Source organism: Medicago truncatula, chromosome 8 (assembly GCF_003473485.1).
Source record: "Medicago truncatula cultivar Jemalong A17 chromosome 8, MtrunA17r5.0-ANR, whole genome shotgun sequence".
Lineage (NCBI taxonomy): Eukaryota > Viridiplantae > Streptophyta > Magnoliopsida > Fabales > Fabaceae > Medicago > Medicago truncatula.
Window position 1 is genome coordinate 11488832 of NC_053049.1, and position 16191 is coordinate 11505022.

At 36.3% G+C, this 16191-nt stretch overlaps 1 protein-coding gene across 3 annotated transcripts; it reads left to right on the forward strand.

The window, feature by feature from the left end:
• Positions 1–485: 485 nt before the first annotated feature.
• LOC11444032 (mediator of RNA polymerase II transcription subunit 12) lies at positions 486–16191 on the forward strand. Of its 3 annotated transcripts, XM_003627535.4 has the most exons (14): positions 486–671; positions 2937–3128; positions 4379–4474; positions 5140–5205; positions 5597–5702; positions 6277–6345; positions 6506–6559; positions 6728–6835; positions 7405–7554; positions 7646–7993; positions 8124–10411; positions 10943–13552; positions 14260–14584; positions 15136–16191. In XM_003627535.4, exons 2-14 carry the CDS (start codon positions 3004–3006, stop codon positions 15577–15579), a joined length of 6789 nt encoding a protein of 2262 aa, XP_003627583.2. In that variant the 5' UTR covers positions 486–671; positions 2937–3003; the 3' UTR covers positions 15580–16191. The 3 variants fall into 3 exon arrangements, with proteins under 3 accessions (XP_003627583.2, XP_024627949.1, XP_024627950.1); XM_024772181.2 differs by lacking the exon at positions 4379–4474; XM_024772182.2 differs by lacking the exon at positions 486–671 and having other exon boundaries at positions 2993–3128; positions 4351–4474.

Here is a 16191-nt window from a genome sequence, read left to right on the forward strand (position 1 = left end):
AAAGTCTCCCTATTCTCTTTATATACAAGTTTGATAATTAGAAATAAAGTATTTCCTATTTAAAAAAATGAAATAAAGTATTTTTTTAAGGATTAGGAATAAAATCTTATAAGCAAAGTAATTATAACAAAAGTTTTATTACAATTAGAGTAACAAAATTCTAATAAAAGAACAATATAATAATGGTAATAAAAATCTTAAAAAGGAAATAATCATAGCTTTCCATAAAATAAAATAAAATGTAATAAAAATCTTTTGTCAAAGAAAAAATAGTAATAAAAATCTTTTAGTCAAAAAATTAGTAATCAAAATCTTTTAAAAATAAATACTTCTAATTTGTCATAAAAAACAATATAATAGTCGTAATTCAAATCTTGTAAAGAAAAAAAAAATCATATCAAAATTTATATTTTTCTAATTATATAGTATAAAGTTTTGTCAAAAAAATAATAATATAATAAGCATAGTTTTAATAAATAAAAAAAATTAGTGGATCCCTTCACCTTCACCCTTTATTCATACCAGAAGGAACAACAAGAGAGACATCATCGTCTTCTTCCTTAACAGAGTCAAACTTCTTCACATACTTTCAAACACTCAATTTTTCCCAATTTTTCTTTCTCTCTCTTCAACCCTAATTCTCAAAGTTTCGATTTTTATCTTCTTCTCAGGTATGTTTTCAACTTTTGTATTCATTTTCTTCAACCCTTTTGCTTATTATTTTGAAAAACCTATTCAATTTTAAATTTTGGGTGTTTTGAATCTGAAACCCTAGTTTCGAAAAGAGTAATTTTTTATGATTTCTTCAATTGGGTTTTGAAATTGGGGGGAAAGTAAGAAGGAATTTGATTTGAAAGTTTGTTTTTTGTTTTCCTAATTGTAAAACCCTAGTTTTGGATCTTGCTTTGGAGTTTCAATTCTGGCGCTTTTTCTTGCATTAGGTTTGGTTTTTAGGTTTTTGTAATTGTGTAGCTTGGATTTGATGTTGAAGTGTGATTTTATTGATGATTAAGCTGATGGGCTGTGTTCAAGTTTGTTTCTTGCATTTGAGGATGTTTTGATTGTTGCTTAGTTAGTTCAGAGGGTAATTTGAGCTGCTAGGTGATTTGAGTTGATGAGAGAATTTTTTTGCAATTAAAAGGATATTTAATTGTTCATTATGATTAAGTTTTAACTTTGGATCAGTAGTGATTTGATTGAATTTTGCAACTTTGCTGGGATTATTAGCTTTCTGTTGTTATTTATTACTTCGATATATTTATTAGGAGTTTACGATTCATGATTTGGCGAAATGACCTGTGGCAAGTTTATACTCTTCTGGTTAGATTCTTAGAATAGTTGGCACTTCATTTAGATATGTTTTCCATTTTGATTGGAATTCATTTGTGATTTGATTAAATTTTGCACTTTTGCTGGGATTTTAGCTTTATGTTGGTATTTAATTAACTTCATATATTTATTGGGAGTTTACGATACTTGATTTGGCGAAATGACTTGTGGCTAGTTGATACTTTTCTGGTTACATTGTTAGCATAGTTAGCACTTCATTTAGATGTGTTTTCCATTTCATCTGTAAAAAACTTTTAATGAAAACTTTCCTGGTGTTTCTGAGTTGAGAGAGAAACATGTTGCAATTAAAAGGGTCTTAAATTGTTCATTATTATTGATTTTTCAGCTGTGGCTTTTTGAATTAGTTATGGATCAGGAGTGATTTGATTGAATTTTGCAACTTGCTGTTGTAATTTATTACTTGATAGATTTTTTGGGATTTTACAATTATTGATTTGGCGAAATGACTGGTGGCGGTTTTATACTCTTCTGGTTAGATTAGTTGACAATTCATGTAGATACATTTTCCATTTTAATTAGAATTCATCTGTAAAAAACTTTTAATGAAAAGTTTCTGGTTTAAATGGTTGAGCTTTACCTCAATTTTTAAAATCTCATTTGCTAATTAATGACACTGTGTTATTGTCATCTTATCGAGTCAGCCTGTCAGGGAAGATGTCTCTGAGGGGTTTGCATTTAATATTTTTTACTTTCTTGGTTTTGTTTGCATTTTACAGATTTACAGAAGTACCACATTATAGATTTATGATATTTAGGTCAGTGTTGTCACAGTTCTGCCATGGTATTGTCATGGTGGATTCTGATCCAAACTCCATAGGCTGCAATGCCATTTATATTTGTATAGGCTGCAATGCTATGTTTATATAACAGATTTTTGGCTGGCCGTCCTACTCTGCCATTCGCCATTCATGATTTTGGTATGAAGGCCAACTTCATCTTAATGGAATGCAGGTTTAACAAGGCACAGATAGATGTGAAAATAGGAAAACATCTGATGCAATAAGTATCACATTGAAATAGGTCTGTTCCAATTATAAGTATAAAGCTTGCGATACTCTTTGTTATATGAAACAAGATATGACACATAGGAAAAGATTGGATAGCCCTCTTTGTAAGATATACACTAGTGAACAGTCTTTGGTGGTTTGGACATATGTGCAGAAAATCCATTAAAGCACAACTAGGGTTGGGTCGGCTATGAGAATCATAAAGTTCGGGATTTTATATATGCCTTATGTCTTGCATTTTATTTGCCGACTCTAGACTGGAGTTGATATTATGATTAGTTTGGGTGACTAATATTTTTCCATTGTTACCCCTTTGTATGCTAGTAAGTCAGAATAGTAAAATCCTGCCTTCAATGTTTTGTGCCCATGTTCTATGGTCTAAATTAGTTATACATTATTTTTGGTACATTAGGGTTTCAATGCCTATCTTTCGATGGGTAAGGGAAGTCAAATAACTCTTGGCCATACATGCTATTGTTTTTTTAATTTGTTCACTTTTTTTAATAAGCTTTTTTGTTTTTGTAGCTGACGATATCAATTTGACTTTGAAATAACTTGGTGATACTTTTGATCATGCAGTTTAACTATTACAGCTAGTTTCAGTGGTATGATGCTGAGGGAAGTATGCCGGCTATAGTTGGAGGAAATGCAAAGGTATCATGCTGGCAGCTGCACCAGTGCAGTTAATAACAGTACCATAGGCGGACCATCTTCCAGGGATACTGGAAGATCTGATTCTTCTTTTCCGGCTCACTTCCCTGTAAATTCAAGGTTAGAGGGCCTTCCCTCTGGCACCATCCCTTATTGCCAATTTATTCTTCTCAATATTAATGACTATAGCATATGTGATGTATTACGAATTCCAAAAAAATATGCTTGTGGTGCATAATTGTTTTTGCTCTAGTGTATTTTTTCTTTGTTAGATAATAGCTTTTAAGTAATAATTTTTTCCTATTTGATTAACATCATTTTGAAAATTGTGAACTATTATCTTTTTATGTTGTGCATAACTCGTCGTTACAAAATCAACTTGTAAGGTGAGGGGTGCCACTTTTTATAAATTTATTTCAGTCCTTATCTTTATTCTATGTGGGACGTGAGTTTTTTACAATACAACCCCTCATGCCCAACACTATTGGGCATGAAGTGTAGATATAATTAAATGGTAGGTGGTCCAAATTGATAGGCTCTAATAGCATATTAGATTTTATATCATTTTGAAAATTGTGAACCTACTTCAGAGTGGGGTTCATCTATCTATTTCTTGAGTAATCGTATTGTTTAGCTTGATTTTCAATTTATGAATTGTTGTGATATGTCAAGTGTGACTGTGTGAGTTAAAGTCCCACGTTGGATGGAAGAGTTGAGGTTGAGCAACATACAAGTGAGAGGACCCATAAACTCAATGCCTTAAGGTTTTGGGTGAATATGTGGTGTCCAATCTCACTTGTGTGGTTGCTCTTAGCCCAATGTGACGATTCAACCCAGTGAGGCTCCCCCTCATGGCCCAACATGAATATATTGCTTGGGAAATTCATGAGTATCCTCTGCTTATAATTAACCATGTTTTACTCTTCCTTCTTTTCCATTTATCTGTCTGCTTTTGATGCTGTACTTGGATGGTATAATGGACCAGCAATATGATGTTCTCATATCCATCCTTACAGTTAACAATGACAGACAGTATTACTTCTAACACAATTAGTAAATGCAGGGTTTAAAAGTTTCTACCACTTTGATTATGTTCTTTCTGTATAATAATGACGGTTGGGTTTGCATCCTATTTTGTGTCATATTGGTTTGCATCCTATTTTGATCTTCTAAAGTATGACAGTCATATTAGTTGAATACTTGTTTTATTTTTCTATTACTTGAATCTTGAATTATTTTGAAGTTCATATATGATATATCAGCTTATGTTTTTTACTTATGTTACTCATTTTCAATTAAAAATGTTATATTTTTATTATTGATCATGTCTTACGATTCATAGGAAGATTGAATTCACAATTTGAAAATAGGTCTTCCATTCATAAATCGAATCCCGATTTGATAACCATGGGCTCAAGAAGTAAACAAAATATTAAAGGACAACCAAAGCGTTTTCCTATTATGCGGTAAATTTCAATGCTAGTTTTTTTTCTTCCTTAATTGTAATTTTGTTTTAATTCTTAAAATTTAGCAAGTATTTATTGTTTGATCTACTATCCTATATATAATTTATTGTGACAAAAAAAAAATCACATTGTTGATCCATGCCATAAAGATTCAACAAGGACTTGTGTTAAATATGTATTTTGAAATTCTCAGTCCAAATCCTGCTACTGTAACAGGAGTTTGTTGTGTACTTGCATTTGTAATATTGTTAAAAGTATCATTTTCACAGTTTGTACTTTGTTTGGTACTCCCTTTTTATAAGCACCTATCATATATTTCACATATATTAAGAAATTTTTCTGTGCAATTAATGTATAGTGTTGTGTATAACTATTACCAAAGTACCCTTTGTGTATATATGTATTCAACATTGACGTTTCATACTTTAAGACAAATTAGTAGTATTAATTAGGGTTATATTTGGAAAAAATAATAAATGCATCTAGTAATTTGAAAGTGGGCATACATTTAGGGACATTTTTTTTTTTTTTTCCCTTAAAGGATGCTTATAGTTAGCTAGGGAGGGAGTAGTTAGTAATGAAGTGATAGATATAATTTTTTATTGCGTTAAATCAGAAATCTGATGCTGTTAATCGTTTTCAACCCTATGGTTTTGTTTTTGCAGGCGACAGCCACAGTTAAACATAAATCCATACAAGTTGAAGTGTGATAAAGAACCTTTGAACTCTAGGTACTTTTTGTTCATAATTACACAATTTTGCCTTATTGCTCGCTTTCATTAGAAATGCCGTACTATTTTTTACTTTTTTTTGGGGAGGGGGTCAAAATTTTCATATCACTGTCGCATTAAAAAATCACCGTTACTTGAGTACACAAGCACATACGGAACTCTGAACTCTCCCTAAAAGCTAGCTATCAGGGGAAGAATCAGGCCACTTAAATATTCTATGAGTATTCCATGCTACATGTGGGACTTAGACACCCCGTAACATTCAAGTTCCTATCATAACCCTTTTGGTGAATCGTTCGCTTTGTCTCTTCTCTATATTCCCCTGTTTGTACTCTCATGGGTGTTATTACCTTGTATATTTAACTATTAAATGCTATTATTTTAATCTTAGGCTTGGGGCTCCTGATTTTCTTCCCCAAACACCAAACTGCCCTGAGGAGACTCTGACCAAAGAGTATTTGCAATCTGGATATAGAGATACAGTTGAGGGACTTGAGGTATGTCATCAAATTTACTCACGTTTATTCCAAATCAGATGTTGTGAAGTAGCTACGGAGTGATATACTTATTTATTTATTCTTTTATTAAAGTTTGAATATTTCATGATGATACCTCACATGCTGTAACTTTTTTTGGTATCTTGCTTTTTCTTTTTATTAAATTCTTCGTTCATTTGAAAAGAAATAGGTTGGTACATACCTAGCATTTTCATTCTCCTTATTTATCATATACTTCTTTTGCAATTTTTTTCATCATGCTGCTGCATGATCTCAATTTTGGTACATAATCTTTGAAGTTTGCTTTTACACCAAGATCCCAGTTGTATGGAATATAACTATAAATCTGCATGTATAAAACTCAATTCGTATTTTTGTCAGCATTGGTTGTTATAGTTTTTTGCTTTTAATAATTATTATTACACTCTAAGGTGGATTGTGATTGCAAATGTTGTCGTTGGTAATTCTTATTCTAGCATTGAATTGAAATAAATTTATACGTTCGTGACAAATAAAGTACGGCCAACTGTCCATCCTTATCTTCTTACACTGCCTTGCTTACTTTATCACTCAGGAAGCTAGAGAAATTTCACTGACTCAGGTTCCACATTTTAACAAGCCAATTGTGCATAATTGCAGAGAGGTAACACCCTTGTATCATGTCTTTCTTAGATATTTGAGTTCACTATTTTTTTTTTATTTCTTTAATCATACTCTAGATTTGCTGCCCATTATATATTTTTATATTGTATTCATCGAAAGACTACGTGGACATGGGTTAACTTGTTAGTTCTTCGTTCCAGGCTATTAAAAAACGTCTAAGGGCCATCAATGAATCTCGTGCTCAGAAGCGGAAGGTGATGATCTTCATTATTTCTCGTGATCTATTTATCTTTGCAAAATATTCTGCATGTATAATATATCTATATTTGTGTGTTCTCGTCCAACCTATTTTGATTTAGTGCAGTGTCTACATGTATCAGTTTGTTATGAAGATATTTGATCTTAATGATTTGCTTTGACAGGCTGGTCAAGTATATGGTGTACCTCTTTCGGGATTGCAACTTGCCAAGCCTGGTATTTTCCCTGAACTAAGGCCGTGTGGTGAGGACTTCCGGAAGAAATGGATTGAGGTATACTTATGCCTTATTCCTTCTGCTTTCTTCATTGTGTGACTTTCATGTGCGCAATAACTGTGCCCCCTCATGTTTATGTGCTTAATAGTTTACAAGCTTTAGCTTTCATGAATATAGGATAACTGCTATATTAAGGGCTGTTTACTTTGTGAAAATATTTTATTTTCTAAAATGTGTTCATTTTAACTTGCTAATAAGATGATATTGTTTTTAAATAAATGAGTCATTGTGTTGGATAGAAGATTATACTAGCTTGTGATGATGCATTTCCGGAAATAATGAAAATAATTCTTTTGGCATTTTTGTTATTTCTTAAAATGCAGACGATTATTCTCTTCCAAGAGTCTATTTTTTCCTTATTAACAAATAGAAAATCTTTTTACAAATGGGGCCCTAAGTTACTCAAACCAATTCCTTGGGCCTTTTTTTTTGTTGTCAAGTTTGATGTAGTTGTGCATGTGAGTTCCTTGAATACTTTTTTTTTATGTTACTTGATTATTCTTAATGTCTAGGGATATTACGGATGCTTGTAACAGTAAGTTAACCCAGTTAAAATTGTATTATAGGGCCTATCTCAACCACACAAGCGGTTATGCACTTTGGCTGACCATGTTCCTCATGGTTATAAAAGGTCATCACTTTTGGAGGTTCTTATCAGAAATAATGTTCCATTGCTAAGGGCCACTTGGTTTGTAAAGGTTACTTACCTGAATCAGGTAGGGATGCTTCAATGTTGGCTTATACCAAATATGCTGAGTTACATTATAGTCTTAATATCTGAAGTTAGATTATGGTTCAACTTTTCAGGTTAGACCAGGTTCGGTTGGCATTTCTTCTGGGACTGCTGACAAAATTCAGCCGTCTCGTACAGAGATTTGGACCAAAGATGTTATCCATTACTTGCAAACTCTGCTCGATGAATTTTTCTCAAAAAATAATTCTCATTCTACTCTTCAGAATCGAGAGCGGTCACCGCAAATGCCGTATGCTGGAACACTGCTGCACAAAAGTGATCCATTATCATCCTTTTCTGCTGGTGAAGAACCATCTTCACATTTTAGATGGTGGTATATTGTTCGACTTTTGCAATGGCATCATGCTGAAGGGCTGATTCTTCCTTCTCTTGTTATTGATTGGGTTTTGAATCAACTACAGGTATTTACCTTTAATACGTCATTTGTATTGAACTGGTTTTATGTGCTCATGAAATTAAAAGCATGATGCATATACCTTATTCCCATTTTGACCTTTAGGTTATGATTCAATACATTTCTGTTTCTTTCAGGAAAAAGATCTGCTTGAGGTTTGGGAGCTGTTATTGCCTATTATATACGGCTTCTTGGAAATTATTGTTCTGTCACAAAGCTATGTACGTGCACTTGCTGGATTAACTCTTCGGGTCATTCGTGATCCTGCTCCAGGTGGATCAGATCTAGTAGATAATTCCAGAAGGGCATATACAACATATGCTCTGATCGAGATGCTCCAATATTTAATACTTGCAGTGCCAGATACTTTTGTAGCTTTGGATTGCTTTCCTTTACCATCCTCTGTAGTCTCACATACAATGAACGATGGTAGTTTTGTATTAAAATCATCTGAAGCTGCAGGGAAGATAAAAAATAGTTCAGATTATTTTGGTCGCATTGTTTTATGTATTCAGAAACGTGCAGAAGATCTTGCCAAGGCTGCAAGCCCTGGCAATCCAAGTCATTGTCTTGCTAAGGTTGCGAAAGCCTTGGATAACTCTCTCGTGCTTGGTGATTTACGTGAAGCTTACAAGTTTCTTTTTGAGGATTTTTGTGATGGAACTGTGTCTGAAAGTTGGATTGTGAAAGTAAGCCCTTGTTTAAGGTTATCTCTGAAATGGTTTGGGACTGTAAAGACATCTCTTATACATTCAGTGTTTTTCCTCTGCGAGTGGGCAACATGTGATTTTCGGGATTTTTGTACTACCCCTCCTTGTGACATAAAGTTTACAGGCAGGAAAGATCTTTCCCAAGTGCATATAGCAGTTAGACTTTTGAAGATGAAATTGAGGGATGTGAAATCTTCACTAAGACGAGCAAAACGAAGCATTCACAGAGCTAGTTATGCTGCAAAGCATGAAAGTCAGAGGCATAATCAGAATTACATTACTACTGGTTCTTCAGTTATATCTGAAAGCCCAGGTCCTCTCCATGATATTATAGTTTGTTGGATTGATCAGCATGTGGTGCATAAAGGGGAAGGTCTGAAGCGCCTACATTTATTTATAGTTGAACTGATACGTGCAGGCATCTTTTACCCCTTGGCATATGTGCGCCAGTTGATAGTGAGTGGGATCATGAATATGGATGTCAATGTGGTTGATGTGGAGCGGAGAAAGAGACACTCACACATCTTAAAGCAGCTTCCTGGGCATTTCATGCGTGATGCTTTGACAGAATCTGGGATCGCTGAAGGGCCGCAGCTCATTGAAGCCTTGCAAACTTACTTGACTGAACGCCGCCTCATACTTCGTAATTCTCCTAGCGATCCCCGTGACGATGCCAATGCCAATAATGCCAAATTACCTACTTTGAAACGAAAACGAAATCCAGCTTCTTCAAAGGATGGGACTTCTACAGTGTCAACTGACCAGTGGAAAACTGTTCAATCCACTGCATCGTCTAAAAGTGCAAAGGATGGTGCTAGCATGGAAGAACTTAAAGAAACCATCTCAGTACTGTTACAACTACCTAACAGTTTATCTAATTTAAACTCTACAGGATGTGATGAATCTGAAAGCAGTGTTAGAAAACCTACCTGGCCTCATTATGGCAAGACTGAACCAGTGGAGGGCACACCTGGTTGTGAAGAATGTAGAAGAGCAAAGAGACAAAAGTTGAGTGAGGAAAGAAGCTCATCTGTTCCAGCTGATGATGATACATGGTGGGTGAAAAAGGGGTTGAAATCCACCGAACCTCTCAAAGTTGACCAACCTCAAAAGACTACCAAGCAGGTTACTAAGAGTCGTCAAAAGAACGTGCGGAAAATGAGTCTTGCTCAACTGGCAGCTTCTAGAATTGAGGGAAGCCAAGGGGCATCAACTAGTCACATGTGTGAGAATAAGGTAAGCTGCCCTCACCATAGAACTCCTGTAGATGGAGATGCTCTAAGGTCTGTGGATAGCATGCGAACATGTGACTCTAGGGATATTGTTTTCATCGGAAAAGCACTAAAGAAGCTTCGTTTTGTTGAGAAAAGGGCTGTGGCAGCTTGGTTGCTGACCGTTGTTAAGCAGGTGATTGAAGAAACTGAAAAAAATATTGGTAAAGTTGGACAATTTGGCAGGGCTTATTCTATGGTGGATGATAGAAACTCAATACGGTGGAAACTTGGCGAAGATGAACTTTCTGCGATACTTTATTTGATTGACATCTCTGATGATTTGGTATCAGCTGTCAAGTTTCTCCTTTGGTTGATGCCAAAGGTTCTCAGTAGCCCTAATTCTACAATTCATAGTGGGAGGAATGTTCTGATGCTACCAAGAAATGCGGAAAACCAAGTTTGTGATGTCGGAGAGGCTTTTCTTCTATCATCACTGAGAAGGTTTGCTCTTCCCTTTATCCAACTTTCCTTCTAATTCATGCAGTCTCTGCTGCTTTTTTAACAGCTTAGCCTTTTAAATGCGTTTTATAATTTTTTTTTTAATATATATATATATATATATATATATATATATATAAGCTACATGGTAAAAGCTGTTGCATCTGAGTGCTTATTAGTTGCAATCCTTATTTTTTATTTATCTTAAATCAGGCTGGTATCAATTGAATCTGCATTGTTCTCATTTACTCATAAATGCCTAAACAAAACCCTGTACTTACAAGTTAATAAAACATAATAGTTCTTATTTTTATTAAGTCAGTTGCAAGTTTTAATGCGCTTGTAGTGAGTTTCCTGGTTATTAAGTGACCCATGACTTTTTGTGGCGTATCCTTCTACCCCCTTTCTTATTTTATCATTCCAGCAGTGAGTTGTCTTTACCTTTTATTCTTTATGCTTTTGTTGGATAGTTATGTATTTTTGGGTTATGAGAGATTTTATTAAAGCCTGTCTTGTGCATTCCATTTGGTGCAGATATGAGAACATTCTTGTTGCGGCAGACCTTATTCCTGAAGCTTTGTCATCTACAATGCATCGTGCGGCCACTCTTATTGCTTCCAATGGGAGGGTGTCCAATTCAGGCGCCACAGCTTTTACTCGCTATTTATTGAAAAAATACAGTAATGTTGCTAGTGTCATTGAGTGGGAGAAAACTTTCAAGTCTACGTGTGATGCAAGACTCTCTGCTGAACTTGAGTCTGTTAGGTCAGTCGATGGAGAGTTGGGGTTGCCCTTTGGAGTTCCTGCAGGAGTTGAGGATCCGGATGATTTTTTCCGTCAGAAGATAAGTGGCAGCCGTTTACCTTCAAGAGTAGGGGCAGGCATGAGAGACATAGTGCAACGTAATGTTGAAGAGGCGTTCCAATATCTTTTTGGTAAAGATAGAAAGCTCTATGCTGCTGGCATTCCAAAAGGTCATGCTTTAGAAAAATGGGATAATGGATATCAAATTGCTCAACAAATTGTTATGGGTTTGATCGATAGCATAAAACAGACAGGGGGTGCTGCTCAAGAAGGGGATCCCTCTTTGGTATTGTCTGCCGTTTCTGCAATTGTTGGCAGTGTGGGTCCAACTTTAGCCAAAATGCCTGATTTTTCATCTAGCAATAATCAGTCAAATATAATGTCATTGAACTATGCCCGATGCATTCTGCGAATGCATATAACCTGTCTGCGCCTGCTTAAGGAAGCCCTAGGGGAACGCCAAAGCCGTGTGTTTGATATTGCCCTTGCAACCGAAGCTTCTAATGTTTTTGCTGGTGTTTTTGCTCCTAGTAAAGCATCTCGAGCTCAGTTTCAAATGTCTTCTGCTGAAGTCCATGATACCAGTGCCACTAATTCAAATGAATTGGGAAACAATTCTATTAAAACTGTGGTTACAAAAGCAACAAAAATTGCTGCTGCTGTTTCTGCGCTTGTTGTTGGTGCAGTTATATATGGTGTTACCAGCCTGGAAAGAATGGTTACCATTCTCAGGTTAAAGGAGGGACTTGACGTGATACAATGTATTAGAACCACAAGATCCAATTCAAATGGAAATGTCCGTTCTGTTGGGGCTTTTAAGGCAGATAGTTCAATCGAAGTTCACGTCCACTGGTTTAGATTGCTTATTGGAAACTGCAGAAGCCTCTGTGAAGGATTAGCGGTGGACCTCTTGGGTGAACCGTCTATTTCAGCTCTTTCAAGAATGCAACGCATGCTTCCTCTAAGTCTGATCTTTCCGCCTGCCTATTCAATATTTGCATTTGTTAGATGGCGGCCATTCATTCTGAATGCTAATGTCGCAGTTCGTGACGACATGAATCAACTTTATCAGTCTCTAACGATGGCCATAGCTGATGCTATAAAACATTCGCCTTTTCGTGATGTATGTTTTCGAGACTGTCAGGGGCTATATGATCTTATGGTTGCAGATGGAAGTGACGCTGAATTTGCAGCCCTGCTGGAGTTGAATGGCTCTGATATGCATTTAAAATCCATGGCTTTTGTTCCTCTTCGTTCTAGGCTTTTTCTGGATGCCATGATTGATTGTAAGATGCCACCATCTATTTTTACAAAGGATGATGTGAATCGTGTTTCTGGACCCAGTGAATCTAAAACTAAGCTTGCAAACGGCGATTCTAAGCTTCCGGATAAGCTTGTGCATGTTTTGGATACCTTGCAGCCTGCCAAATTTCACTGGCAGTGGGTTGCACTCAGGCTAATTTTAAATGAACAAACCCTCATCGAAAAACTGGACACACATGACGCGTCTTTATCTGATGCCATACAGTTGGCCTCACCTGGTCCGGATAAGGCTGCTTCCGAGAAGGAGAGTAATTTCATCGAAATACTTCTTACTAGGTTACTGGTTAGACCTGATGCCGCACCTCTTTTTTCACAGTTGGTACATCTCTTTGGTAGGTCACTACAGGATTCAATGCTGTTGCATGCTAAATGGTTCCTTGTAGGCCCAGATGTCCTTGTTGGTCGGAAGACAGTTAGGCAAAGGCTTCATAACATTGCCGAGAGTAAAAAACTTTCTTCCAAGACGCAGTATTGGGAGCCGTGGGGTTGGTGTAGTCCGTGTACTGATCCAGGGACTATCAAAGGAGACAAAAAGAAGTTTGATGCGGCATCACTAGAAGAAGGAGAAGTTGTCGATGAGGGGATAGATATGAAAAAGAGCCTTAAAAGACTCTCTCATGTGTCTCAAGTGTTTGACTCTGAAAGCTCAAGAATAAACCAGCAACATGTGACTGAGAGGGCTCTTATTGAGTTGCTTCTTCCTTGCATATACCAAAGCTCTGATGAATCCCGCAATTCCTTTGCTAATGATATGATAAAACAATTGTGTAGTATCGAGGGACATATAGCTGCTGTTACAGGTGGAGTTAAGCCAGTTGGAAGTACTCCTCCTGGGGTTGAAGGCCAGACAAATAAAGTGAATACCAAGAAAGGTATAAGAGGTGGAAGCCCTGGATTAGCTAGGCGACCGGCAGGTGCAACAGATTCTTCTCCACCATCTCCTGCAGCCCTACGTGTTTCAGTGTCACTTCGTTTGCAGTTACTCCTGAGATTTCTACCTATTCTCTGCACCGAAAGGTATGTGTAAATTATCATCCACTTTCCAGTTTATTTTTTTCTTTTACATCAGACCTACATTTTTCTTGAACAATATGAGATTATCTTGACCTCAATAGAGTAATGGTTACTTAAACAACAATAACAACAGAGCCTTTTCTCACTAACTGCAGTTGGGTACAAGTTTCAAACAACTTCATAACTTCTTGTCATGTATTAGGTTCAAAGATTAGATGTAAATGTTTTTAATGAGTTAGGATCCTCTCCATTTATAAAAATAAATGGAGATTACCATTTTATCTCTCATAATGGAAGAAATGGAGATCCAAAATGTATAGGATCTTGACTCGTTTTTAATGGTTTAACTTATGGTTTTACCTTGGTTTCTCTCTGCCTTTTACTATTGAACTACCCTCTTCAGATTTCTTCAAATGGAGAAAAACAGAGATAGTTGCAATGTGATTTTCTTTTTCTTCAAAAAATAATGTCTTCTACTATATGATGTATTATCATCGGTAACAGATGCTGGCAGTGATAGTTTGTTTCTTGTATCAATAATCAAATAGATTTAAGCATTAAATGTTGGTTGTTGGAAATCAATTAATTTAGAAATGAAAATGGTTATTTGTGCTATGATAGCAATTTGCTTTAGTTTTATGTATGTTATTGAATTCTTGCATACTAGAATATGGAGGCAGTTTATCAGTTCTATATGTTCATTTTTGCAGGGAGCCATCTGTACGGAACATGAGAAATAGTCTGGCCCCTGTAATTCTTCGTCTTCTGGGCAGCCGGGTTGTGTATGAGGATGCATATATTTTGTCGAATGCCGTACATTCTAAGAAGGATTTAGAGTTGTCTTCTGAAGCTGCTGCTTCTGCATTTGTAGACTTTTCTGCTGAGGGTCTATTTGATCGTTTGCTGTTAGTTTTACATGCGTTGTTGAGTAGTTATCCTGCAAGTTGGCTTAGGCTGAAACCTGGTTCGAAGTCTATCAATGAACCTACGAAGGAAGTTTCTGGATTTGACCGCGAATTTTTGGAGAGAATGCAGGTTTGATCTTTCACCTTGTGGATGTATTTAGCTTTTGGTCGAGTCGCTAATCCCTTGTCTGATAAGAAGGCATTTTGGACTAATATTATGACTTTTAGGTCAGCATAATCTTAAGTTACCTTAAGAAACTTTTTTTTGACCAAGTGAAAGATCCGGCGTAGGAATTATGACTTTTAGTTCAACATAATCTAAGTTATTTTAAGAAACTTTTTTGACCAAGTGAAAGATCCGACGTAGGAAGCATCAAGTTTCTAAAGTGTCTGCCTTGGTGGCGTTTTATTTTTAGTTAGAGTATTTTGCCGACATGTTTGGGATATCATTGGAATTCGATAAGTTCAAGAGTCCTTGTGCCTTCATCGGAGTAATATTGAAAATAAAATCCTTTCTTCACTTTCACCCTTTAAATCATGGAATGGCCCAACCTTTTGTTTTTGTTTTTTTACTAGTGTAATATCTCATACAAATAGCTGTATATGAGCACTGCTAAAACTTTTAGCCATTTGCCGATTCTTCCTTGTCTTGTTTGTCTAATGATCTATTTATTGATGCAGAATGACTTGGACCGTATGCAACTGCCTGATACTATCCGGTGGCGTATCCAAGCTGCAATGCCTGTACTTTTTCCCTCTACGCAGAGCTCTTTCTCCTGCCAGCCTCCACTTGTACCTACTTCTGCTGTTGTTTGTCTTCAAGCCAGCAATACAATTCCTGGCTTTAACTCCAGTAGTTCAGCTAACCCCCCTCTCAGGAGCCCAGTTCTATCAAGGGTTGCAGCTAATACATCAGCGAAGTCAAAACAACAGGACAGTGAATTGGATATTGATCCTTGGACGCTTTTAGAAGACGGCGCTGGATCTTGCCCTTCTGCAAGTAATATTGCTAGTATAGGTGGTGGTGACCATACTAATGTTCGAGCTGCGAGCTGGCTTAAAGGGGCTGTAAGGGTGAGAAGGACAGACCTCACATATGTTGGTGCTGTGGATGATGATAGTTGATTAACCATATTTTTTTATTGGTTTCGGATTGGAATGTGCAAACCCCTCTCAACAGGTGCATTTTTTGATGCATGAAAAATGCCATTTTGTGCTTTCCCTTGTACTGACGGGAAGCTGAGAGGGCGCTGTTATGAAATTCGGGTGAAGGGATGAGTTTGTTGAGAAGACGAGGCGATGTCCTCACAGCTCACCCTGTGATTCTGGTATGGTTGACCATTAACCTGTCGATCACCCCCATCTGGATTGTGCATTTTACGGCACGGTTCAGAATGTTTGTTGTATATATAGGGATGAATGTTTCACTCACCAATTGGTTTGAGTAATATATGTCAAAGTGGTATGTAGCTATGTCATGCTCATTCATGTGTAGTGTAATGCACACCTGTGTGCTTACTGTCTATGTATCTTTTAGAGGCACAAACACACACAAGGGCATTCAAACATTGTTTCTTTTCATACATTTAGATTATTTTCAAAGTTATATGGTTGATCTGGATGAGCATTAACTTGAACTGTAGCATTCAATTATTTCCTGGCAAGTCCAGTGATAATGTCATTTCTGCCTGAGTTTTATCAGGAAAAGAGTTATATATGTATGGTTAGCAAGGGAAA

Bases quoted from the DNA above. Each gene is read 5' to 3' on its own strand.
- LOC11444032 (XM_003627535.4), top strand. From the start codon at position 3,004: ATGCAAAGGTATCATGCTGGCAGCTGCACCAGTGCAGTTAATAACAGT. The intron at 7,555-7,645 runs GTAGGGATGCTT...TCAACTTTTCAG, and splicing joins AGGTTACTTACCTGAATCAG to GTTAGACCAGGTTCGGTTGG. The intron at 10,412-10,942 runs GTTTGCTCTTCC...CATTTGGTGCAG, and splicing joins CTTCTATCATCACTGAGAAG to ATATGAGAACATTCTTGTTG.